This window comes from Pipra filicauda, unplaced genomic scaffold, assembly GCF_003945595.2.
Source record: "Pipra filicauda isolate LSUMZ 115617 unplaced genomic scaffold, ASM394559v2 scaffold607_size300211_pilon, whole genome shotgun sequence".
Taxonomy (NCBI): Eukaryota; Metazoa; Chordata; class Aves; order Passeriformes; family Pipridae; genus Pipra; species Pipra filicauda.
Window position 1 is genome coordinate 127,071 of NW_024104762.1, and position 24,290 is coordinate 151,360.

The 24,290-nt window shown below is 51.2% G+C and overlaps 1 protein-coding gene across 5 annotated transcripts in view; it reads left to right on the forward strand.

Annotated features, from left to right (window-relative positions):
• The window catches only part of ITSN1 (intersectin 1), a 96,652-nt gene that overhangs the window by 14,565 nt on the left and 57,797 nt on the right, over positions 1-24,290 (forward strand). For 4 of the 5 annotated variants that reach the window (XM_027713407.2, XM_027713408.2, XM_027713411.2 and 1 more), the window contains exons 2-9: positions 9,230-9,289; positions 10,586-10,678; positions 12,302-12,365; positions 18,806-18,966; positions 20,528-20,701; positions 21,264-21,357; positions 22,786-22,886; positions 23,587-23,650. In XM_027713407.2, coding sequence (XP_027569208.2) covers positions 9,262-9,289; positions 10,586-10,678; positions 12,302-12,365; positions 18,806-18,966; positions 20,528-20,701; positions 21,264-21,357; positions 22,786-22,886; positions 23,587-23,650 — 779 coding nt within the window. In that variant the 5' untranslated portion in view covers positions 9,230-9,261. The remainder of the gene's footprint in view (positions 1-9,229; positions 9,290-10,585; positions 10,679-12,301; positions 12,366-18,805; positions 18,967-20,527; positions 20,702-21,263; positions 21,358-22,785; positions 22,887-23,586; positions 23,651-24,290) is intronic. The other variant, XM_027713410.2, reaches the window with a different exon arrangement.

A 24,290-nucleotide genomic window follows, 5' to 3' on the forward strand; every position in this document is an offset into this window, starting at 1 on the left:
AGCAGTGACTTAGGAGGAGGACATAGTCCAGTTCTTGAGCAGATTACAGTCACCTGGGCAGGCAGAAAACGTGAGAGTCCTGGGGGTAAAGTCCAGTTTTAAGATGAGCTCAGAACTGGTCAACCAGGGTGTGAAAAACTACCTTAGAAAAAGGCAGAAGAGTTTCTTAAATTCACTTTTTGGGATTTGAGCAGGATGAAAACAGTTGTAAGGAGTGCCCTTTGCCCCAGGAGAGCTAAACTCCCTCAAACTTCTCCATTTTGGTGGCACAGACAACATCCCTCTGTTACATGGGCACACATGGGTTCTAAAATATTGCTACATGTGCCTGCACGTGTGTTTGGGGACTGTTTCACACTGGGCTTTGTCCTGAGCTCACAATCAGCACAGAGAAGAAGGAGCTGGCTTGAGGTTGAGCTTAAGGACTAGGCAGAATTGTTCTAGTTTGGGGCACGTGTCAGTACTGACCACTCTCAGTGTGTGTCTCTGTTCCTGTCAGTCTTGAAGCCATGAGGGAGAATCCTCTGCTGAAGATGCACAAGTTTAAGCAGCTTTTCAGGAGTTTGAGTGGGAACTGTTGGCAGAGCCTGGGAAATAAGATCCTGCCATTTCTCTTACGTTGTTACTGATACGAGACCAAAACTGGAGAGGAGGTCGTCAGCTCCAGGTTATTTTCTTTACTGTGGTCATTTTCTCTTTTTATACAACTAGGTTTTGAGGTGCAGGATTCTCATTTTGGTGAAAATGATGTGTCTTGCCTTGGCCCCAGGATTTCCCTCAGTGACTGGGTGATTGCCCACAAATCGTGGCTTTGTGTTGACAGGCACTGACTGTCAGTGACCCAGAGAGAGCTTGTGGGGACAAATGGACCAAGAGAGAATGGTCTGGGTGAGATGTAGAGCTGATGATTCCATAGGAATTTAAAGGTCATGTGTTTAACAGGATGGCTGGGTATCTGTGTCCTACAAAACCTTGCCCTGTGCTGGCACTGCTGAGGGACCTCCAGGGCTGTGTCCAGGTCTGGAACCTCATGGAAGGGAGACCTGGAGGAGCTGGAGCGTGTGCAGGGAAGGGAACGGAGCTGGGAAGGGGCTGGAGCAGCAGGAGGGGCTGAGGGAGCTGGGGGGGCTCAGCCTGGAGAAAAGGAGGCTCAGGGGGGACCTTCTGGCTCTGCAACCCCCTGACAGGAGGGGGGAGCCGGGGGGGGTCGGGCTCTGCTGCCAGGGAACAAGGGACAGGAGGAGAGGGAACGGCCTCCAGCTGTGCCAGGGGAGGCTCAGGTGGGACAGGAGGAGGAATTTCCTGCTGGAAAGGGTGGTCAGGCCCTGGCAGGGGCTGCCCAGGGAGGTTTGGAGTGCCCAGCCCTGGAGGTGTCCCAGGAAGGCCTGGCCGTGGCACTCAGTGCTCTGGGCTGGGGGACAAGGTGGGGATGGGGCACAGGGGGGATCCATGGGCTGGGAGGGCTTTTCCAGCCCCAGTGATCCTGGGTTTCCCTCTGGAGGATGCAGAGTTTGGGGTGTCTCCTCACAGTAACCACCCTGAGCTGTGGGTGCAGAGCCGTGGGTGGGTGTCCCCGGGCACTGATGAACAGCAGCACCTTCAAGACTTGCCAGGGTGCAGCTTTTAAGGAGTTCAGTAGGTTTGTTTTCGTAGCTGTCTTGGCTCTCTTCTTGAATCAAACTTGAAAGGTTTTTTAGCTCTATTCTGTTGGGAAATCAGAGCATTATGTTACAGTTTTGCAGTTGGATTTTCTTCCCAGTCAAAGGCAGCCCCACAACCACGATGGGACTTGTAGCAAATGTTCCTGATTACAGGGAACTGCAAACCAGTTGGCTTTTGAAGTACCCACAGGGGAGACATTTGTCAGCTACAGTAAACAAACCTCCCCACGCTGCAGATTTGTGCCTTACAGTAAATAAACCATTAGCACTAACAATAACCTGAATGTTCTCACCCTCGTGCAGGAAAGGAATTTTTATCCTGGAAAGGCCTATTAAAGCATTGTGCAGGGGAACTGCTCTTTGCAGTGTTTTTAACTGCACAGACTTCCTGGGTCGTTTACAGGAGGACCATAGCAGAGTTTTCCAGATCCAGCCTGGAAAATGTCTGTGCACGTGGTGCCTCCCCTTGGAAGGTCCTTCAGAGCAGCTCCAGGTATTTTATGCTGAGGGTGAGAACCCCTTCCCTTACTGCTTGATGGATCTTAAAGCCCTGCCTTCCATAGCCTGTCTTCTCCTTCTTGGTTTGTGTGCATGACCTGCTTCTCTCTTGCATGGGCTTGAAATAATTCCCACCCCTTGGCAGGAATGCACCTGGAATGTGGTGGCACCACGATCCTGTTGCTCCCTCAGCAGTTCAGCAGTGCTCCTGTGGGATCCAAACCCGGCCTGGCTAAAGCTGCAGTCTGGCTCCTCTCCCAGTGAACTCTTGATTGGACCTGGAGCTTTTTGTAGAGACAAACCTGACCCTCACTCTCTGCTCTGGGGGGGTCTGTGTTCCAAAAATCCTGGCACCTCGACTCCAGTGGAACACATGGGAAGTTGTCCCTGGGTTTGTGTGTCTGTTTTGCTCCTTTCTTTGCTGTTGTTACCAGGGGTTGTGTATCCAGCAGGATTATTCCTGGCCTTGTATCTTAACAGTTGGAGAGAGCAGGGATAGATGGGATATTGGGAAGGAATTGCTGGCTGGGAGGGTGGGGAGGCCCTGGCCCAGGTTGCCCAGAGAAGCTGTGGCTGCCCCTGGATCCCTGGAAGTGCCCAAGGCCAGGTTGGACAGGGCTTGGAGCAACCTGGGCTGGTGGAAGGTGTCCCTGCCCATGGCAGGGGTGGCACTGGATGAGTTTTGAGGTCCCTTCCCACTCAAACCATTCCATGATTTTTTTGCCCCAGCCAAGGTTTGGAACTTTTCCAGTGGTTGAGATGCAGGAGATGGGTTTCTGAGGAGCTGGTGGAGACCACACTTGGCATCTGGAAAGGAAACATGTCCTATGCCCTTCCAGGATTTTTTGTAGCAATCAGCTGCACTGGCAGACAATCAGCAATTCTGTTTGACACAGAAATAGGATTTAGAAATCGGATTGTGCTTTTTAAATATATTCTCTATGTATTTACCATTTTATCTTGCAAACCATTCTCTCCTTTCCCTTCTCCCACTGTGTGTATCAGTTGCCTGGTTTTGTGGTCACACCTGGAAGGGTTTTGCTCTTGTGTGAAAACTGTTTGTAGGCATTTTGGAGAGGAATTGATGGGCTGGCAGCAGGAAGCAGGAAGCCCTGGCTTTGGCATAGACCCTGCCTCGTGCAGGGTTCATCTCCTTAGTGTGTGCTGGAGCATGTTTGAAATAGGAGGCAGGAGCTCCAGCAGTGGAGCTGTAACGTGTTTAATTCCTTGTTTAAGCTTTGTGCAACCTCTGCATTCACAGGTGAGAGAGCCTGTGATCCTCCCTCTGAGCTGGTGCCTGCTCAGCACTGTTTGTGGTGCAAGGAAATCCCTTCATTTTACAAATGCTCCGGGGCCTGTCCCTGTGAAAAATAACCCAGGAAGTTTCCCCATCTGTTCCTCCACCATTTCATCCCAATAAAGCTGCTGTTTTAAGTGTTGTTTTGCCTTTTCCTTGTCTTCTTGGCCACCTGTCCTGGAGCAACAGGGTTAAGTGTGACCAGAAGGAAGGGCAGTAACAGAAATCCTTGTCTGAATGGCCCAATTTGAGCCTGTTCTTGTGCCTGAAGTGCCTCTGGTGTCCTGCAGGAGAAATCCAGAGCAGGATGTCCTTGGGTGGGAGGCAGGAGCTGTTCAGTCGTGTGCTGACACAGCCCTGAGGTGCTGATAAGGTTTGGGAGACTCTGACTAATTCCTCTATTAAATCACTCCAGTGAAAATCAGCTTCCCAAAGGCGCCCTCCGAAGCCCCGAGTTCCTGTGGGTGTGAGTTCAGGGGGGGACATGCTGACCACGCTGGAAGGGCAGAGCCATCTGTGCCTTCATCTTATCACCCTCCTCATCCTCTCCCTGCCCTGCCAGACCTTTTTATCTGCTGGTTTGGCCTCGGAGGAGGGGAGAGGGGCTGGACGTGCACATCCTGAATTCTCTGGACTTACCACTTGTGCTGACTCCGGGCTTTCCCTTCCCTCTTCCCCTTCCCCAGCAGAGCTGTTGCTCAGGGGCAGAGATGGAGAAGGTGAAGTGAAACAACTCAAGAACGTCTGATTTATTTTTTTTTTTATGTTGTCCCCATTTCAAAGCTCTAAAGTTGAGACAAAAAAAGCAAAGGGCTCGTTGCTGCACCTGTGTAAGTAAAAGTAACTTCAAAAAATAAATAAAACTGTGAGTGCCATGCTAAGAAACCCCTGGAATTCCTGCTTTACGGGTGGTTCAGAATGAAGCCAACAACTGTTAAAGTGAAAATAAACCAGACAGTTTATTTCTTGTTAAGGGTTTTGCAGTTAAGTGGTGCTGTGGCTTTTCGTCTTTTATTTTAAAAGTCAGTCATGTCTTGAAAAAGGTGCTCTAATTCAGTCACAGTTCAGTTGGGACTGGAATTACTGGGTGAAATGTTGTCAGGATTAAAACCAGTCCATGTGTGTTTATATCACAGAATCCCAGGATCCCTGAGGTTGGAAAAGCCCTCCCAGCCCATGGATCCCCCCTGTGCCCCATCCCCACCTTGTCCCCCAGCCCAGAGCACTGAGTGCCACGGCCAGGCCTTCCTGGGACACCTCCAGGGCTGGGCACTCCAAACCTCCCTGGGCAGCCCCTGCCAAGGCCTCACCACCCTTTCCAGCAGCAAATTCCTCCTCCTGTCCCACCTGAGCCTCCCCTGGCACAGCTGGAGGCCGTTCCCTCTCCTCCTGTCCCTTGTTCCCTGGGAGCAGGGACTTCTCCACTCTTCTGTCAGGGAGATGATTTTCCAGGTCCCTCCCAACCCAACCCATCCCATGATTCCGTGATCCAGAAGTGACTTCTCAGCAGTTTGGTTGTTGCCACAGGTGTTGAGAAGCCTCTGCAGCGGGAGTTGCTTTGTCAACCTCAATTGGCTGCCTGGCAAAAAAATACAAGAAACGGTAGAACTTGACATTTTTGAAGGCTTTCACAGTTTGAAGCTGTTCCTACAAAGGGCAGAAGCTCTGGAAAGTTTGACAGACTGGTGACTGTGTTAAAGACCTGATCTCCAAAGAGCAAGAGTCAAACCTCCAGGAATGTCTCAGACTGCTTTTGTTTCCCAACATGGATCTAAAGTTACCAGGCTCTGCTCAACCTCTCTGAGCCCTTTGGTTGATCCTGGTCTAAAGGCTTTCCCATGGAACATGTGCAGACTCCAGACCCTGCTCTCAGCCTGGGACACTCTCCCTGACATCCTGCCTGGGGGGGGGGGTTGTGTCCTTTAGGATCCTTGAAGGATGTGGGGGTTTGATCTGGTTGGGTTTGTTCCTTTTTTTCCTGCAGGAGGAGGAAGGTCCCTGATAAGTGGCCTCAGGAATTCTTGATTTGAGTGGCAGAATTATCTCGTGAGGAATTGCTTAGGAACAGAAACGATTTCAAGGAGAACAAAAATATGATCTTTTCCATGTGGAACGTGTCTGTGTGAAGACACACGGCACTGGAATAGCTCAATTATTCTTAATTCATACCTCCTGTGGTGTTATTGCAGTTGTGTGTAAACATGGCCTCAGCAGAGCACAGACAGCTTGGAATAGAATTCTATTCAAGTTTGGGGCTGGCACAGGGACAGGGCTCACACCCCAGGTCCTTGCAGCTGCTCAGAGCACAGTGACCCCGGGAAGGGGGAAATCCCAGAGAGCAGCTGGGGATGGGCCTGTGGGCATTGGCAAACTATGGATCTCCTGGAACATCAGCTGTGTGTTGTGCTGCTCTCCCTGACCTGGGAACACCAACAGGGACCTGACAGGAGGGGGGAGCCGGGGGGGGGGGTCGGGCTCTGCTGCCAGGGAACAAGGGACAGGAGGAGAGGGAACGGCCTCCAGCTGTGCCAGGGGAGGCTCAGGTTGGCCAGGAGGAGGAATTTGCTGCTGGAAAGGGTGGTGAGGCCTTGGCAGGGGCTGCCCAGGGAGGTTTGGAGTGCCCAGCCCTGGAGGTGTCCCAGGAAGGCCTGGCCGTGGCACTCAGTGCTCTGGGCTGGGGGACAAGGTGGGGATGGGGCACAGGGGGGATCCATGGGCTGGGAGGGCTTTTCCAGCCTCAGGGATCCTGTGACCTTGGTGGGGAGAGGCCCTGTGTGGTGCCTGGTGTTGGTACCACACTGGGAATGGGAAAGCTGGGCCGTTCCTTTCCTGGAGAGTTGGGAAGTGCAGACCCCGTGACTGACCCCAGTGTCCAGGGGTTTGTGGTGTGCAGATGAGATGTGGATCCCTTGTTTAGGGATGAAGGGATTTATGTTTAATGTTGGATCTGTTTGTCAAATCCCAGGGTGGGAGCAGAGGTGAGCTCAGTGCTCCTCCTTGTACTTCCTAAAAGCAGGAGGAAGGAGCTGTTGCATCTTCCAGTTCCTGTGGGAAGGAACCCATTGGATGGACTGTTCCCAGTTCATCCCTGGCCCAGTTTTGCTGATGGCAGGAGTTCTGGGCTGGCTTCCCAAGGAAACGGGGCGTGCAGGGCCCCACGGGGCAGTTGTGGTTCCCCTTCTTGTCTCCCCTCCTTCCTGTTGGAGCAGTTTCTGAATTCCTGAACTCCTCGGGCCATGTCAGTTGAGTTTGTCAGAGTCCAACACATTCCTGGGATGTCCAAGTTCCTGCAGATACCAATGTCAGTAACTGGGGAGGAATCCCTGCTCTCCTGAAGGGAGGGGAGGGCCCAGAGCTCAGCTTACCCACCCTGGATTTCTCTCAGTTCTCTGGGCGGTGGGTTCTCCCTCATTTTTGGTTTATCCCACTTCCTTTGGGGTGCTGGGAGGAGCAGGGAAGGCAGAGGAGTGGAGTTAGTGCTGCTCTGGAACTGGTAGGGATTGGGCAGGTTCTCAAAAACCCTCTGCCAAGCCAGTGTTGGAGTGCTGTGAAACTCCTGTTCCCTGTTCACCCTCATTTTCCTGTGCAACACCCCCCAGGCTGTTGGAATCAGTTGTCCACAGCTGCAGAGTTATTCCTGAAGAATCAGGGCTGCTGGTGTCCCCTCAGTCACGTGGAATGCAGCCTGTGGTTGTGGAAGTTGGGTTTTCCGTGGGCAGTAAAACTCCATCAGAGGGATTTATGTCTCTCTCCATTTCCTTCCCGTGGTGTCTCTGCCCACAGTCCATTTTAGTTTCAGTCTCTCAGCTTTAAATACACTTTTCTGCTCCTTCTCTCCATTTCATTTCATCTGGGGTTGGCTTTTTCTCTCTTTCTTCTTTTTTTTTTCCCCCCTCTGGAAGCTCTTTGGAATAGTTTCTGCTTTCCTTGGCATCCAGCACAGGGCCAGGCTTCAGACCTCCCATCCCCTCTCCTCTTTCTCCTGTGTTCAAGGTAAAGGGAATGCACTGCCCATTGCTTTGGGATACTGGCAGTCTGGGGAGGAGTGTCTTCCCTGAACAGGAAAATATTATATGGGAACTGCCTGAGCTGGGAGAGGGGGGGAGGGCAGAGGGTTCTGCTTTTGGCTTTCCTTCTTTTTTTCTTATTTTTCTTTTTTTTTCTTACTTCTTTTTCTTCCTCCTTTTCCCCCTTCTCCCTCTCCTTTTATCCTCCTCTTTTTTTTTCTCCTTTTTTCCTCCTCTTTTTTTCTTCCTCCTTTTTCCTCCCTCCTTTTTCCTCCCCTTTTTTCCTTCTTTTTTCCTCCTCTTTTTTCCTTCTTTTTTTCCTCCTCTTTCTTTCTTCCTCCTCCATTTTTTCTCCTTCTTTTTTCCTCCTCCTTTTCCCTCCCTTTTTCCCACCAGGCTTTCCCTGCAGTCACAAACCCCAGCAGCAGTGGGGCAGTTCTTGCCCTCAGCTGAGTGCAATAAAAAACCACGGGTAAAGCTAAAAGTGCTCATCCTTGAGCACCTCAGAAAAGCTCCTGGAAGAACCCCCCAGCTCAGGGAGCTCGTTCTGAACACTCTGGATCCCTGTGCCTGGGATGTGAACCCCTGGAGGGAAGGTTTGCTGGGCCTGGAGCAGCCTCAGCTGCGTTACCCGGCCACGGGAGGAGGTTTGGTGTGTTTGGCCAAATGAGGAGGGAGAACAGTCAGTCCTGAGCCCATCCTTCTCCCCATCCCAGCTGCTGGAGCCTGGCTGGCAGGAGGGCCAGAGGTTTCTGCAGGGCCACAGGGAGGGGATCCAGGAGAGGTTCCCAAGTTGGGAGCCAGAAGAGAACGTGGGAAGTGTGAGAGGGGGCTGGGGAGGAGAGCAAGCAGGAATTCAGACAAAAGGAAGTTGTTGGTGCAAGTGAATGGCCTTTCTGGGTGATATTGATAAATCTGTGCTGCTGCTCGAGCAGCCTCAATTATTCTCCTCCTGATCCTGTTCCCTTTTGCCTTTCTGCTGTTGCCTGGAAAACACGAGTGGAATCTGGGAGGACAAGAGGCTGCCCCTCATTGTGGAGCGGCCCCGGTGCTGGGCATTGTCCCCTGGCTCAGGCAGCTCCTGTCAGCCTTTGTGTGCTGCAAGAAAAATGTTTTGCCTTCTCCCCGTGCAGATGAAATTTGGAGCTGTGGAGGTTGCTTTGTGTGCAGAGCCAGAGCAGCTCCCACCCAGGGGTTGCTCTGCCCTGGCACCTCTGGCTCCCGGGGCTCCCCGAGTTCGGGGGCAGAGCAGGCTGGAAATGGAGCTTCGTTTGCAGAATGTGCTTTGTTTCAAACCCTGAGCAGGGCAGGGCCTTTGCTGGCAGGAATGAAAAGCAGATCACTGGAGAGGTTGTGTTTAACAGCTGGAAATGGAGCCAGTTCTCCTCTGGAGCAGGAGCAGGGCTTGGAACATCAGGGAAGTCACGGAGCCCTGAGCAGAGTCATTGGGAACTCTGCCCTTCACCCCATCACTGATGATTAAATCATTGAGTAAATTAATTAATTAAATTCCAGAGATTGATTTTGAGGACATTCTTGAAGCAGAACTGAAATGCAGGGAAATACCCTCCTGGATGCACAGGGTAGTGCAAGAGTGAGACACTGAGCTCTGCCAGGCACAGTTTCTGTGGGCAGGAGTGACACAATCCTGCTTCTTCACTGCCTTTTTTTGTTTTGCTTAGCAATTAATCATACAAAAATATATGGAAAATGGAAGATGCTGTAACTGTTTGAATATCTGTTTGTGTTTTTTTTTCCTTTTCCAGGCATCTATTAACAAGCTAAAAGTGACAGAACCATGGCTCAGTTTCCAACACCTTTTGGGGGTAAGTGGTTTCTACTGTTTGAATTATTCCCATGTGCAAAAACTCAGCATAAATGTGTCCCTCTGTGAGTGTTTTCTCTCTGGGGGTGTTTGTGGGGAGTTTGTCTCTCTGAGCTGGTGGTTCCCGTGGTCTGTGCTGGTTTCAGGCCCATCCCAGCACAGCCAGAGCAGGATCCCTGTGCCCTGCATCGATCAGTCTGTCCCTGCAGGGCCCAGCCAGGCCACTCAGCCCCTGGCAGTAGGGCAGCACCTCCTTCTGCTCCAGTTGTGCCTGAAAACTGCATGTGGTTTTCCTTTGGGTGAGGATTCCTGGACTTTTTAACTGCTGAAAAGCCCAGCAGATGCCTTTGGATGTGATCCCTTCCCATTTCTGTCCTTGCTGTCCCATAACCCAGGCTTAGATGAGAACAAAAGTGGCACATTAGTAGCTTTCCATTTTTAACAGGGAAGTTGTAGCATCTGGAATTACAGTGAAAAATCCAGGATGGGCCCTGGCAGTGCAATAGGGACATTATTTTTGCTATTCACATGAAACCAAAGAATTACAGAGTAGTTTGGGTTGGGAGGGACCTTAAAGCCACCCAGTCCCACCCTCCAGGGACAACTTCCACCAACCCAGGTTGCTCCAAGCCCCATCCAACCTGGCCTTGGACACTTCCAGGGATCCAGGGGCAGCCACAGCTTCTCTGGGCAACCTGGGCCAGGGCCTCCCCACCCTCCCAGCCAAGAATTCCTTCCCAATATCTCACCTAAATTTCACTTTGGATCCATCACTCCTTGTCCTGTCACTGCAGTTCCTAATCCAGAGTCCTGCTCTGGCTTCCTTGTGGGCCCCCTTGGATACTGGGGACACATTTTTAGGTCAGTTTTGCAGCTGATCTGCAGAAAGCTTATGAAGGTAAATCTCAGTGTAACTGGTCTGGTTCTACTTCGAGGTTGCATCTCTTTGGGGCTTTTCTCTGGGCAGGGTTAGATGGGATATTGGGAAGGAATTCCTGGCTGGGAGGGTGGGGAGGCCCTGGCCCAGGTTGCCCAGAGAAGCTGTGGCTGCCCCTGGATCCCTGGAAGTGTCCAAGGCCAGGTTGGACAGGGCCTGAGCAGCCTGGGCTGGTGGAAGGTGTCCCTGATTCCAATTTGTTCTTTTTCCTGTTCTCGCCCCGTGTGTGCTCTGGGAGGCAAAGGATCCCCCATCCTGGGCTGTTCTCAGAGCTCCAGAGTGATAATTACACTGAAATAAAACCAGGGTGTTTTTTAGCTGGTGTTTTTTACTGTCATTTCTCCCTCTCTTTTGCACCAGGCAACCTGGATATCTGGGCTATCACTGTGGAGGAGAGAGCCAAGCATGACCAGCAGTTCCACAGTCTGAAACCCACAGCTGGATTTATCACTGGTAAAGAAGGAGTTTCCACTCCCAGTTCCATTCAATTAAATCTTAACTGGTGACCTGGGAGATGTATGGGCATGAGAATGAAAAAAATTGAACAGATATTTCTCATTTTATGTCCCACTTTTCATATGCCTTCTGATGTTTTCTGCTATTTTCTCTTCCCTGTCCTGCTGGGAAGAGGAGATTCAGTGAGTGACTGAGTTCTTAGTCTCTGTCTGGGGTCAGCCCACCCGGCCAACATCCTCAGAGATTAAAGTCTGATTAAATAAAGATAATTTAACTGCAGTCTGGTTTGGGAGCTCGCTGGGTAAAGCAGTGAGATGAGCATGGCCGAGCTCTGCAGAAGATCTAAAATGCAAAACTGATTGGAGCACTGGGGAGCAAAGCTGCAAGTCAAGGAATTGCAGCAAGTCAAGGAATTGCACTGATCCTGCTGGATTTTCATGGGCACCACTAATTACTGTGGTTTCAGAGGCAGCAGGAGGGCTCCTCTTTAAGACTTTGTTTTGCTGCATTTGGTTTTCTTCAGTGCTGTGTAAATGAGCATCACAGAGTCACAGAGGGGGGGCTTGGGAGGGACCTCAAAGCCCATCCAGTGCCACCCCCTGCCAAGGGCAGGGACACCTTCCACCAGCCCAGGGTGCTCCAACCTGGCCTTGGACACTTCAGGGATCCAGGGGCAGCCACAGCTTCTCTGTGCCTGTGCCAGGGCCTCCCCACCCTCCCAGCCAGGAATTCCTTCCCAGTATCCCATCTAACCCTGCCCTCTGGCAGTGGGAGCCATTCCCTGTGTCCTGTCCCTCCATCCCTTGTCCAACATCCCTCTCCAGTGATGCTCAGTTGAAATGAAAGGTACAGAAGTGTTTGGCTTTCCTGCTCTCTGATCCATCAAGAAGATTTCCAGAGTGGGAAATCAGGATCAGCTCCTCAGTGGAGTTTCCTCACATCCACACTCCCCTGAGTGTCCAACTCCATGGTTTCTGTTCCTGGTCCATGAGAGATATGGTACAAAATCCTACCACTTTGATTGCCCTCCTTTGATAATTACTCCTGTTTCTGATTTGTTCACAACTTTCATTTACAGACCACAGCATCCCCAAGTGCCTAATCCCTCTGTCATTGTTTTGCTATCCTTACTTTTCACTGATAGTTGGAAAATGACTTTGAAATACAGCATTACTCTACTTTAATAGTGGCCTATCACTTTATTCAGTTTTACTTACCACTTTATTTAGTTTGTGCTGTCTGACTGGCACTGCACTTCCAAAAAATCCAGGGTAGAGTTTATATTGGTACAGACTTTCCTGGAAGGAAAACTTTTCTTGTTTTCACAAGGCATGTGATTCCATGTGAGCCTTTAACCCAGCCTGGGGACTGTGAGCCAGGAGTTTCCCTAAATGTTCATTCCCAGGGGACTCTGGGTGGTGCTGCCTGTTCCAGCAGGTGCCTGTTGGAAATATGTAGTGGGTTTACAAGTCCCCAGATATGTTTTGGACTCATACTCTGTTATGTAAGTGTGGCATTAACTATTTATGGTTTTCCTGTTGCTTCTCTTACAGATATTTTTGACTCCTGATCTCCCCTCCCCTCTGCCAGGTATTTATAGATGTCCTATTTATTTTCCAGGTGATCAAGCCAGGAACTTTTTTTTTCAATCTGGGTTACCTCAGCCAGTGTTAGCACAGATATGGTGAGTATGGGATGGGGTGGGAGAAGGGCAGCTCCAGCAGAGTGGCATTTACTGGGCCAGACTGGGCCAGGGACTGGGGGGGGTGGGAATGGACCCAAATCCAGCTGGGATCCCCAGGGCTCAGGGTTGGGGCCAGTCCTGTCTAATGTCTTTACTGATGATCTGGATGAGGGGATCAAAGGCACCCTCAGCTTGTGGGTGACACAAGTTGGGTGGCAGAGCTGGTGCTGGAGGGCAGGAAGGCTCTGCAGAGGGATCTGGACAGGCTGGATCTGTGGGATGGACAACAAGGCCAAGTACTGGGTCCTGCCCTCGGGTCACACCAACCCCCTGGAATAGTCCAGGCTGGGGAAAGGGTGGCAGGAAAGCTGGAAAAGGCCCTGGGGGTGCTGGTGACAGGGGCTGAACATGAGCCCGGGTGTGCCCAGGGGGGCAAGAGGCCAAAGGCACCTGTTTTGGATCAGGGATAGTGTGGGCACAGGGACTGTCCCCCTGTGCTGGCACTGCTGAGGGACCTCCAGGGCTGTGTCCAGTTCTGGAACCTCATGGAAGGGAGACCTGGAGGGGCTGGAGCGTGTGCAGGGAAGGGAAGGGAGCTGGGAAGGGGCTGGAGCAGCAGGAGGGGCTGAGGGAGCTGGGGGGGCTCAGCCTGGAGCAAAGGAGGCTCAGGGGGGACCTTCTGGCTCTGCAACCCCCTGACAGGAGGGGGGAGCCGGGGGGGGTCGGGCTCTGCTGCCACATCCAAGGGAAAGGAGGAGAGGGAACGGCCTCAAGTTGCTCCAGGGCAGGTTCAGATCAGGGATTAGAAACACTTTTTCCCTGCAGGAGTGGTCAGGCCTTGGAATAAGTGTCCCAGGGAGGTGGTGGAGTCCCTGTGTCTGGGAGTGTCCCAGAGGTGTCTGGATGTGGCCCTTGGGGACATGGACTGGGGGTGATCCTGGTGGTGCTGGGGTGGGACTGGAGGATCCTGGAGGTCCCTTCCAACCCTGATGGCTCTGGGATTCTGTGGTGTCACTGAGCTCCTTCCCCGTGCTTTCCAAAGGCAAAGCTGCAGTGCTGGGGCTGAGTGTTGTGGTGCCCAGCTCAGGCCCTGGCAGCAGGGAGCCTTTGCAAATGGCATTTGTAAATTTGTAAATTTGGCGGTTTCAAACCCTCCTTTCCAATGACAATATTTCCAGCTTTGTTGGAACTGCACTAACACAATTGCTGAGCACAGTGAGCAGCATTGAAAATGTTGTGATGGGAGAGCCTGGGCAGGATGGGATTTGTTACTGCAGCTCAGACTGGCAGAGAGTGTCTCCACTGGAGTTGGAGTCACTGAAAGCTGACAAAATTTCCTGCTCCTTGGTGAGCTCAGCCAGATGAGGATGTGCATCCCTGTGTGTGGCACAGCACAAGGATTTCCACAGTGCCAGGTTTTCCTGCAGGACTGGAGGTGTTTCTGCTCCACCTGCCAGACTCAGACCTGCTGATGCAGTGCCAGGACAGGGGGAATGGCTTCCCACTGCCAGAGGGCAGGGTGAGATGGGATATTGGAAGGAATTGTTGGCTGGGAGGGTGGGGAGGCCCTGGCCCAGGTTGCCCAGAGAAGCTGTGGCTGCCCCTGGATCCCTGGAAGTGTCCAAGGAGAAATATTTTTTCCCTTTGGAAACCTGCATGCCCAGATTCACATGGCTTTTAAATCAAAGGCTTATTTTCTTTTCTAATTATCTTCATCTTACAAATATCAGAGCTGGTCTGGTTTTCTTATTTGCTGAAGACTCAGTGAAAGTTCAAATGTCCCTTTGGAGCTTCTCTGGCCTCTGAATTAAACAAGGAAAGAAGTTTTGTCTTAAACAAGACATCCTTTCTCCAAAAATCTTCCACAGGCATTGCCTTTAAATAGGTGATCACAGAACTGAACAGTTGTAAATAGTCTGACTGAGGATCTCTTCCTCCCTGAATTATTCAGTTTTCCAGGCTCTTGAGAGGAAGGGAATCATTCCACTCCCTCTGGAGTTGTCATAGAGACAAGACCTGAACTTGCACATTTTTGTTAATGAAGCTGAACTAAAACTTATTCAAGCTGCCTTTGTAAATCATAAAGCAGCATTTTAACATTCCTTTCTCTCTGTCTCTCTCATTTTTTGAATCAACTCTGAATTAAGAGAAGTAAATGTTGAAGTAAAAATCTGTGTACAGATCCAGGAGTGCTTTAGAGGGGCAGTTCTGGAGTAATAAGCCCAAAATCTCTGAGAGATACGAGCTGCATAAAACTGCTTTTCCATCAGCCTTTACTTCTGGAATAGGTGGGTTTGGGGGTTGGAGATGGCATTTGACTGTTAGAGGGAGAGAAGGGGATAGACAGGAGTCCTTAAAGAAAGAAAATTGTTATTCTGAGAGTAACTTGTAAAACTCCTGAATTAATTTTCTGATCCAAGAAATCACAGAATCCCAATCCCAGGATGGTTTGGGTGTGGAAGGGGCATTAAAGCCCACCCAGTCCCACCCCTGCCATGGGTAGGGACACCTTCCACCGGCCCAGGTTGCTCCAAGCTCTGTCCAGCCTGGCCTTGGATACTTCCAGGGATGGGGAGTCCACATGGAAGTGTCTGTCTGTGTGTTGTGTTTTGGAAGTGTTCTCCTGTTCTTAGTTATTCCATTTATTTTAAATAGTTAATTGTGATAATCTGATAAAAGCCTGGCCTTTGTTTCCTAAAGGATCAGTTGGAGCTGGATGGACACACAGGGAATATATCTGGAATATACCTGATAAATCTCTCCTTTCTGCTGTTAATAAAAGCTTTTCCAGAATTCACAGTCCTTAAAAACAGAAGGTCCCTGGTTTTTAGCACTGAGAACTCCTGTGTCCCTTCTGCTCATTCCTTTGAGATAAAATAACTCTCTGGGCCCTCAGTGGAGCAAAGGAGTAGCAGAATTATGGTCTGTGTGACACCTCCTGCACTCATCTACCCTTTACCAGCTCTGGGCTCCTCCAAGCTGGGGATCAATTAAGAGGCCTCTAATTAGGCTTTGAGCTGGGCCTGTGAGGTAACTGGGCCTCAGCAGCAATAATCTGCCTTTCCTTAGAGCCCTTGGGAACGGGGGCCTCCAGAAGCCCCTTGGGAGTGTCCCGTCCCTCTGGAGTGGAAGGAGAACTGCAGCAGTGCCACGTGTTCTCCAGGCATTTGGAGTTACTTGTCCAGGACAGAGCAGAGCCTTTGGGGGACTTCCCTGTTTCTGACACCTGCTTCCCTCCCACCCTTCCTCGCTTGGTGTCCAAGTGGGGGCAAAACTGGTGGGAATTCTGGGAGTTGTAACTTATTCCACACGGATCCATGACGTGGCTGATGGGAAAGGCCTCGTTTCTGCTCTCTGTTTAGGGCTGAGTTTTATGGCCCAACATGGGATTGTGTGATCCAATGTGGGAATGTAAAGCTAAATAAATCCAGATTTTGGAACTGCAGGGAGATTTCCTTGTTCTAACACTAGGCTGTTTTCGTGGAGAGATGGTTTGTGTGTTAATTATGAGCATATTTCATGGGAAAACTGCACGTGCTCAGTTTCTGTCCCTCAGAAATGCCAAAATAATCGAGTTGTCTTTGCATTCTGCAGGAAAGACGAGAGAAAAGAGCAGGAAAAGATCCATAGGGAAAGGATCTGTCAGCCCCTGAGCCCTGGGATGGTGCTGAGCCCTTGTCATTAGAAATAAACTCAGGGCTGGCCTCTCTGAAAGCTGATGAATAGTCAGTCAGGGTTTAATCCATTTACTGCCCTGCTCTGGATCCGGCCAGACCTTAAACCAAACCAATTTAAGGGCACCACATTATTCCAAATGTCCTTGGGAGCAGAGCAGTGGAATGAGGGGCTGTTTGCTGGCAGCCACTCGCTGCATCCCAGTGAGGTTTGTTCTGCTAAATCTGAGTCTCACACTGAGTTCTGTGATTAGAAATGGAAATTGGTCCTACTTTTGCATGAAGATTTTGTCAGAAGGTGTTTTTTGTTGGGATGTTGTAAGACTGTGTGTGAATTCTGGGGTTTGCACAGAATCCTTTTCTGTGCAATTTGTGCTGCTAATTTGAGTAATGAAGCTGTTTGTGTAAATGAGCTCCCAGAAGGTCAGATGTTGAATGAGAAGCTGCTGGTGATTCTGTGGATTGGAGTTCAGTGAAAGCAGTGAACCTGGTGCCCAGCAAAGTGTCTGATCCCTGGGCAGTTGGTGTTCCTGGTGCAGAATGCAGAGACTTGCTGTGTCCCAGCAGGAAAGTGGGCCTGGAGATGGGGGTTCCCATGGAGGGATCTTTGCTCTTCCTGCACTGTTGTGGCCATGGATGGAACCCACTGAGGGCCTCTGCCTGTGCTCAGTCAGAGAAGGGTTTATATTTGATGAATTAGGAATTGCCAGGTGCAGAAGCCACTGAGGTTGAACAGATAAGCTGATTATGTGACAGGCTGGGAGAGCTGGGAGTGTCCACCTGGAGAAGAGAAGGCTCCAGGGAGAGCTGAGAGCCCCTTGCAGGGCCAAAAGGGGCTCCAGGAGAGCTGGAGAGGGACTTGGGACAAGGGATGGAGGGACAGGACACAGGGAATGGCTTCCCACTGCCAGAGGGCAGGGATAGATGGGATATTGGGAAGGAATTGCTGGCTGGGAAGGTGGGGAGGCCCTGGCCCAGGTTGCCCAGAGAAGCTGTGGCTGCCCCTGGATCCCTGGAAGTGTCCAAGGCCAGGTTGGACGGGGCTTGGAGCAACCTGGGCTGGTGGAATAAGATGATCTTTCAGGTCCCTTCCAACCCCATTCCATGATTCACCATCTTTCAGACACTGGTGCAGCACATACTTTTTAAGGATATAAATATTTGAGCCTCAGTGTTGACAGTTTCCTCTCCAGACTTCCTTTAAATGCTGCTCCCAGATTTTCATCGCTGTTATTTAGTCGCAGGACATCAGAGCTGGTGGATTAAGAACAGCTACAGCTCAGAAAATGCTGTCTTAGGAGAACTGGGAAGCTTTGGAGTGTCTCTCGTGCTGCTGGTGATCTAAACCAGGGCTGACCTTTGCAAACCCCTGCTGGGATCTGCCTCTTTCAAGTTTTTGGGCTTTTTTTGGAGTTGGAGGGTTTCCATTTTGCCACTGCACTTCCCTGGCTGTGTCCTTGGATGAGCAGCTGTCAAGTCACTGTGGTACTTTTTGGGTAACTTTTCACACACTTGCATGAAAACTTTCTTAGGAGGGATTTGATGAGAAACAAAGCTCCAGTCCAACCAGACCATCCATGACATGTAAATATGTGCATGAACTTACATTCTGTGTTATTCCAACACCAAAATCTGTGCTTAATTCTTCCAACACAGAAACCAGCATGATGTTTAAAACTGAGTTTACAGCTGATTCCACTTTAATGTGCATTTGCTCTGGGTTTCTCTGGTGTGCAATGGCAGGGATTGACATTCTTCTTCCTACTTCTCCCCCCAAGCTCCCACCCCTACTCCCTGCTGAGCTGGGTTTTCTTCACTAGCAGGGGAAGGAACAAAAAGCAGACTGTTTAAGTCAGACTCCTTTCCTTGAAAGCCTATTCAAGGTCCAGGCTCAATGTTTCATCTCGAGTGCTATTGTTTAATTGAAAACACATTTGCACACTCGTGGATGGGATGCAGGGGGTGAAGCTCATGGATTTAAAGAGTGTTTTATTTTAAGTGTAGCTCAAGTACAGATTTGCAAACTCAGGGATTTGCTTTCTGTGGTGCTGTTTGAGGACTGTGTAGTCTCACTGGTGTCATTTTGCAGAGTTTTTGTACAACTCCACTGGTCCTTCTCTCGATGCCTCATTTTAATTCCTTCAGGAGTTGAAAAGCCACTTGAAAAATTTTATTCACCCCAGGAAAGAAATCAAGGAGCTCTCAGCTTAAATAGTGTCTTGTTTCATGATCATTTTTAGCCTGGCATAATCATTTTGAGTGGGAATTAGTCAGAATCCCAAAATCATTGGGGTTGGAAAAGCCCTCCCAGCCCATGGATCCCCCTGTGCCCCATCCCCACCTTGTCCCCCAGCCCAGAGCACTGAGTGCCACGGCCAGGCCTTCCTGGGACACCTCCAGGGCTGGGCACTCCAAACCTCCCTGGGCAGCCCCTGCCAAGGCCTCACCACCCTTTCCAGCAGGAAATTCCTCCTCCTGTCCCACCTGAGCCTCCCCTGGCACAGCTGGAGGCCGTTCCCTCTCCTCCTGTCCCTTGTTCCCTGGCAGCAGAGCCCGACCCCCCCCGGCTCCCCCCTCCTGTCAGGGGGTTGCAGAGCCAGAAGGTCCCCCCTGAGCCTCCTTTTCTCCAGGCTGAGCCCCCCCAGCTCCCTCAGCCCCTCCTGCTGCTCCAGCCCCTTCCCCGCTCCGTTCCTTCCTCAGCCTGGGATGTCCATCCGGGTGTGTTGCAGTTGCTGATCCCAGGCTGTGACTGTGTGTGTCCTGCAGGGCTCTAGCTGACATGAACAATGATGGCAGGATGGATCCCTTGGAGTTCTCCATCGCCATGAAGCTCATCAAGCTGAAGCTCCAGGGGTACCAGCTCCCCTCTGCTCTGCCCCCCGTCATGAAGCAGCCGCCCCTCGCCCTGCCCGGCGCCCCAGGATTTGGTGAGCTCCCTTGTCCTCCTTGCTGGCTTGCACTGCAGCACCCCCATTGAACTGGGGGGACCTTTGGCAGTTTCTGAAAGAAAATTTTAGGAAAAAGAGCTTCTAAAGGGACATGAACTCAAAGCCAGGTGCTGCATGTGCCCCCTCCCCCCCAAAGTTGCACTGGGCTTTGAGCAGAGTAACATGAGCTGAGGTCCTGTTTGCCCCAGGCCTGACACTGCTCCAGACAAAAGGTGGCTCAGGCAGCAGGGCTGGTGCATCCCAGAGTGCTGGAGTTTAGATTCCAGCTTGGCCTTACGGCATCTCCAGCCTTGGCAGGGTTAGCTCTGTTTTCCTTGAGTTTTTACGAGCACCTTCTACTTTTGTTTTAAGAATGGTGCTGCTCTGGCATGAGCTGCTGGTTCAGTCCTGGGGGTTAAGTGCTGCCAAAGTCACCATCATTTCAAGGGAGAGTAGGGAAAATGGGATGGGGAGAGGAAAATAACCAAGTGAAGGCAAACCTCCTGCTTGACACACTGATGTTCTCCTGTGTCCTGCAGGGAGAGGGTCTTTACCTTTCTGGGTTAGTTGTTGCTGTGACTCAGGTTTATTGATGCTTGAGAATCCCAGACTGGTTTGGATTGGGAGGGACCTCAAAGCCCATCCAGTGCCACCCCTGCCATGGGCAGGGACACCTTCCACCAGCCCAGGTTGCTCCAAGCCCCGTCCAACCTGGCCTTGGACACTTCCAGGGATCCAGGGGCAGCCACAGCTTCTCTGGGCAACCTGGGCCAGGGCCTCCCCATCCTCCCAGCCAGGAATTCCTTCCCAATGTCCCACCTAAATGTCCTAAGAACAGGGAACAGTGCCTCTGATAAGCTGCCTGCAGCAATGGGGTTTGATCTGCTGCCACTCAGGTTTTACAGTCACAAATAAAACCTTAAGAAAACAATGAAGCTGGACAGAGCAAATACAGGTTTAAGTGTGAAAGGGCAGAATAAGTTTAACCCCCTACAAAAATCAGCAAAATCTGGGATTCCCTTTCTCTCATTCCCTGTACACTTGATCCCAGCTGTTTGCTTGTTCTTTCCACTGGCTTAACTGGCCCTTTTTAACCTCCCTGTTCTCCCTGTAACTCTGCTCACCCCTAAAACACTCATTACTGTGCTGTCCCCATTAGCTTTGCCCCGTTTCATCCCAGCAAGAGCTGGGAGCACTGATCCTGCAGCTCCTTGTGCAGGCTGGGGGTTCATTCCAGCCTGGAGCTCACGGTGCTGCTCTTCCTTCAGTTCCAGGCAAACAATTCCTCTCTTAGCAAACCCTCAGGGACTTCCTGGGGCAGTGCAGCACCCAGGTGGTGTTCTGTGCTCAGGCAAAGAATTCCTCTCTTAGCAAACCCTCAGGGTCTTCCTGGGGCAGTGCAGCACCCAGGTGGTGTTCTGTGCTCACACCTCAGCGGGGTGCTGCTCCCTCTGCCCTGGGGGGTGTAGGTTCCCCTGGGATTCTCTCCCCACCCTGTGGAGGCTGCAGGCGTTGTCTCCAGTGTCTCACCCAGCACAACTCTCTCCTTTCTCGCCCGTAGGTCTCGGGGGCATTGCCAACATGCCCTCCCTGAGCTCCGTGGCCCCGGTGCCCATGGCCTCCATGCCGGTGGTGGGGATGTCCCCCCCGTTAGTGTCCTCCGTCCCCGCCGTCCCTCCCCTGGCTAACGGAGCTCCCGCTGTCATCCAGCCTCTGCCTGCTTTCGCTCACCCCGGTACGCTCCGCTCCCTCCTCTGCCATTAACCCTGCCCTGCCTCTCCCCTGGAGCCAGAGGGCAGCACACGGGGCATCAGCCTTTCTAAGGATGCCTTTGGGTAAGGACTGGGCTGGGCTCGAGCCCGGTGGCACTGGGTGGCACTGGGAGGAGAGTTAAAGGAGGAGTGTGGACGTGTCCCACTGCAGGAGTCTGTCACGGGGAGAAAATGGAACAGCGCTCGGAGAAATCACCTGGTGCCAGGAAATTGGGCCTCTCCTGTCTCTTTATAACTGTTAAGTACTGCTGGTTAGGAGGGCTGTAAAATACTGGGCTCCAGATCGTTTATCCACAATGTATTTTGATGTCAACAGGGTTTGCAGAAAACTGCAAAAGGAAAAAAAACACGAGGGAAGAGCCCTTGTGTTTCCCCCTGTTCTGTTGGACTCCCTTACCTTGATACTGTTAAAGAGATCCCATCAGACCCAGAGTGCTTGTGTTGTGTTAGGAGCTGACTGAATGCCCTGGACATTCTCCAGTTTGAAGTGTTAGCACTGATAAATCCCTGTTTTCTCCTTCACAGCCACATTGCCAAAGAGTTCTTCCTTCAGCAGATCCGGGCCAGGAGCTCAGCTCAATGCAAAGCTGCAGAAGGCACAGTCCTTCGATGTGCCCAGGTGGGTCATGGGGCAGGGGCTGGGGAAATGGAGGCATTTGGGTCCCCCACATTTGGAAAAGCTCCCTTCTCTTTCACAAAGTTGTTTTCTGAAATAATATTTCCTGCAGAAACCAATCCCTGCTGAGGTACCACTTCAGCCTTTCACGGGATGCTGTGGTTTTACAGGGAATGCTCCAGGAGCAGGAAATCATGGAAATGCAATAATTAACTATTAACAGTGTTGACACTGTTCTCAAGCTCTTGAAAACTTAATTTGTAGAAAAGCCATTGCTCCTGTAAACACAACATGGGTTGTGCAGTACTGCACAGACACTCCTGGAAGTGTGACAACACAAGTAATGTATCATTTCAAATTGACAACTCTTGGTTGTTTTTAAAAGCAAATTGTTTAATAGCTCTCGTATTTTAAATGCACTCCACACACTTGGTTCTTCTCTATTCTTCAAGTTCTGAGTGAAAAATCAGCTTTTTATATTTAGGACTTTTAGATTATTTCAAGGCTCAGAGTCCTGCTGGCCATCAGTGGTGTCCCCAGGGCTCCATACTGGGACCAGTGTGAGCTGATCCCTTCCCCAGTGACACAGAGGGCTCAGGGGCACCCTCAGCAGCTTTCAGGTGACCCCAAGCTGAGGGTGCAGGGACACACCTGAAGGATGGGACCATCCAGAGGGACCGGGACAGGCTGGAGCAGTGGCCCTTGGGAATCTCCTGAGGTTTAACAAGGCCAAGTGCTGGTGCTGCACCTGGATTGGGGCATCCCTGGGATCAATCCAGGCTGGGGATGAGCAGATGGAGCAGCCCTGGGAGAAGGCCCTGGGGGTGCTGGTGGGGGAGAGGCTGGACATGGCCCAGCCCAGACCCCCCGTGCCCTGGGCTGATCCCCCAGCGTGGGCAGCAGGGCAGGGGGGGATTGTGCCCCTCTGCCTCTCAGGGGAGACCCCCCTGCAGTGGGGGTTCATCTCATCCCACCCCCTGCCATGGGCAGGGACACCTCCCACTAGCCCAGGATGCTCCAACCTGGCCTTGGACACTTCCAGGGATCCAGGGGCAGCCACAGCTTCTCTGGGAAACCTGGGCCAGGGCCTCTCCACCCTCACAGCCAGGAATTCCTTCCCAATATTGGGGAAAAGAACCTTTTCAGGTGTAAAACTTGATTTCTGTGCAGCACTTCACCTCCTTGTGAGGCTTTTGAGCCCCTGGCCCAGGTTGCCCAGAGAGGCTGTGGCTGCCCCTGGATCCCTGGAAGTGTCCAAGGCCAGGTTGGACGGGGCTTGGAGCAACCTGGGCTGGTGGAAGGCGTCCCTGCCCATGGCAGGGGTGGGATGGGATGATCTTTAAGGCCTCTCCCAACCCAAACCCTTTGAGACTCCGTGCCTGAGCCCTGGTGTTGCCGTGGTCCCCTGACAGTGCCTGTCTGTGGTTGCAGTGCTCCCCCCGCGGCAGAGTGGGCTGTCCCTCAGTCCTCACGCCTCAAGTACCGGCAGCTCTTCAACAGCCACGACAAAACCATGAGCGGACACTTGACAGGTACTGCTACAGTTTTTGTTGTCTCCCTTTTTCCAGCTGTGGAAGGCCAGTTTTAATCTCACTGTTCACGTAGTAAGAGACTCGTCACTGTTTTCCTGTTTCACTCTCCCAAGTGATTAATGGGCTTGTTTAGAAGTGGATATTCATCGTAGCTGGGATCATTTTATCACCATCTCTCCCTTGTTTTCTGCCAAATAAATTGACCCTGGGAAATCATTCTGGAAAAGGGCGCAGTGGGTTCTGTGAGAACCTGTGCAGCCATTTCCAGTGTTCAGCTCACCCTCTGCTGGGAGCACCTGGCCAGTTCCAGCAAGAACCTGGACTGGTTCCCTGGCTAAGCTTTCCCAGTTCTGGTGCATCTGTTTGTGTTTCAGAGCTTTTTGGTTTTTAATGTAAATTATTTAGTTGCCCAGAGAAGCTGTGGCTGCCCCTGGAAGTGTCCAAGGCCAGGTTGGACGGGGCTTGGGGCAACCTGGGCTGGTGGAAGGTGTCCCTGCCCATGGCAGGGGTGGCACTGGATGGGCTTTGAGATCCCTCCCAACCCAAACCAGTCTGGGATTCCATGGTAATTGTGCAGAAGGGAAGGATAATGTATTTGTTATTTGGGGAGCCAAATAACACCTGTTATAACAAATAACAGATGCTGATCACATCTCTGCAGTGTTGCTTGTTTGTTTGTTAATATTTGTTTCACTTTCAGGTCCCCAAGCCAGAACGATCCTCATGCAGTCCAGTTTGCCCCAGGCTCAGCTGGCCACAATATGGTAAAAATAAATCTGTTCATTGCCCTCCAAACACAAACTGTTCTTAAACCTCTGCACTGGGTTCTGGGGGGTTTTCTCCATTTTCAATCCCTGATAAATCACATGTTTCTCTTTTTCGTGTGTTACTTTATCAAACAAAAGCTGCACTTCTGTGTCTTTATTAATATTCCCAAAAGTACCAGGAGCCTGTTCTGTGTGATGTTCAGGCAGTTGGGGTTCAGGGAGGGGTTTTTAGGCAGAGCAGATTCCAGCACCCTGTGCCTCCCACATCCCTGCCCCGTGTGAGGCAGCACCAGTGAAACCTTTACCTTTGCACAGGTTGTACAACAGGAAGCTTAACCCAAGCTCCACTTCCTATGGGCTTTCTCTGCCTTTTCCATGAATTTGGAAGGGCTGGTTTCCCAGGGGCTGCAGTTACAGATGTTTACAATAAGGGATTTTAAAAGGATTGGTCTCAGCCTCTCTTTTTCCTTTCAGCTTATTGTTTGTTGAGCTTTATGATATTCTTATTGTCATATAGGAAATTGTTCCTAATTACTTTCTCTTCTTTATGAGTCTTTGCTTGCAAACCATTGGAGCTCACCCACCTGAACTGCACTTGCTCTCTTTGCAAAGCACTGATGGTTTTGTTATATATTAT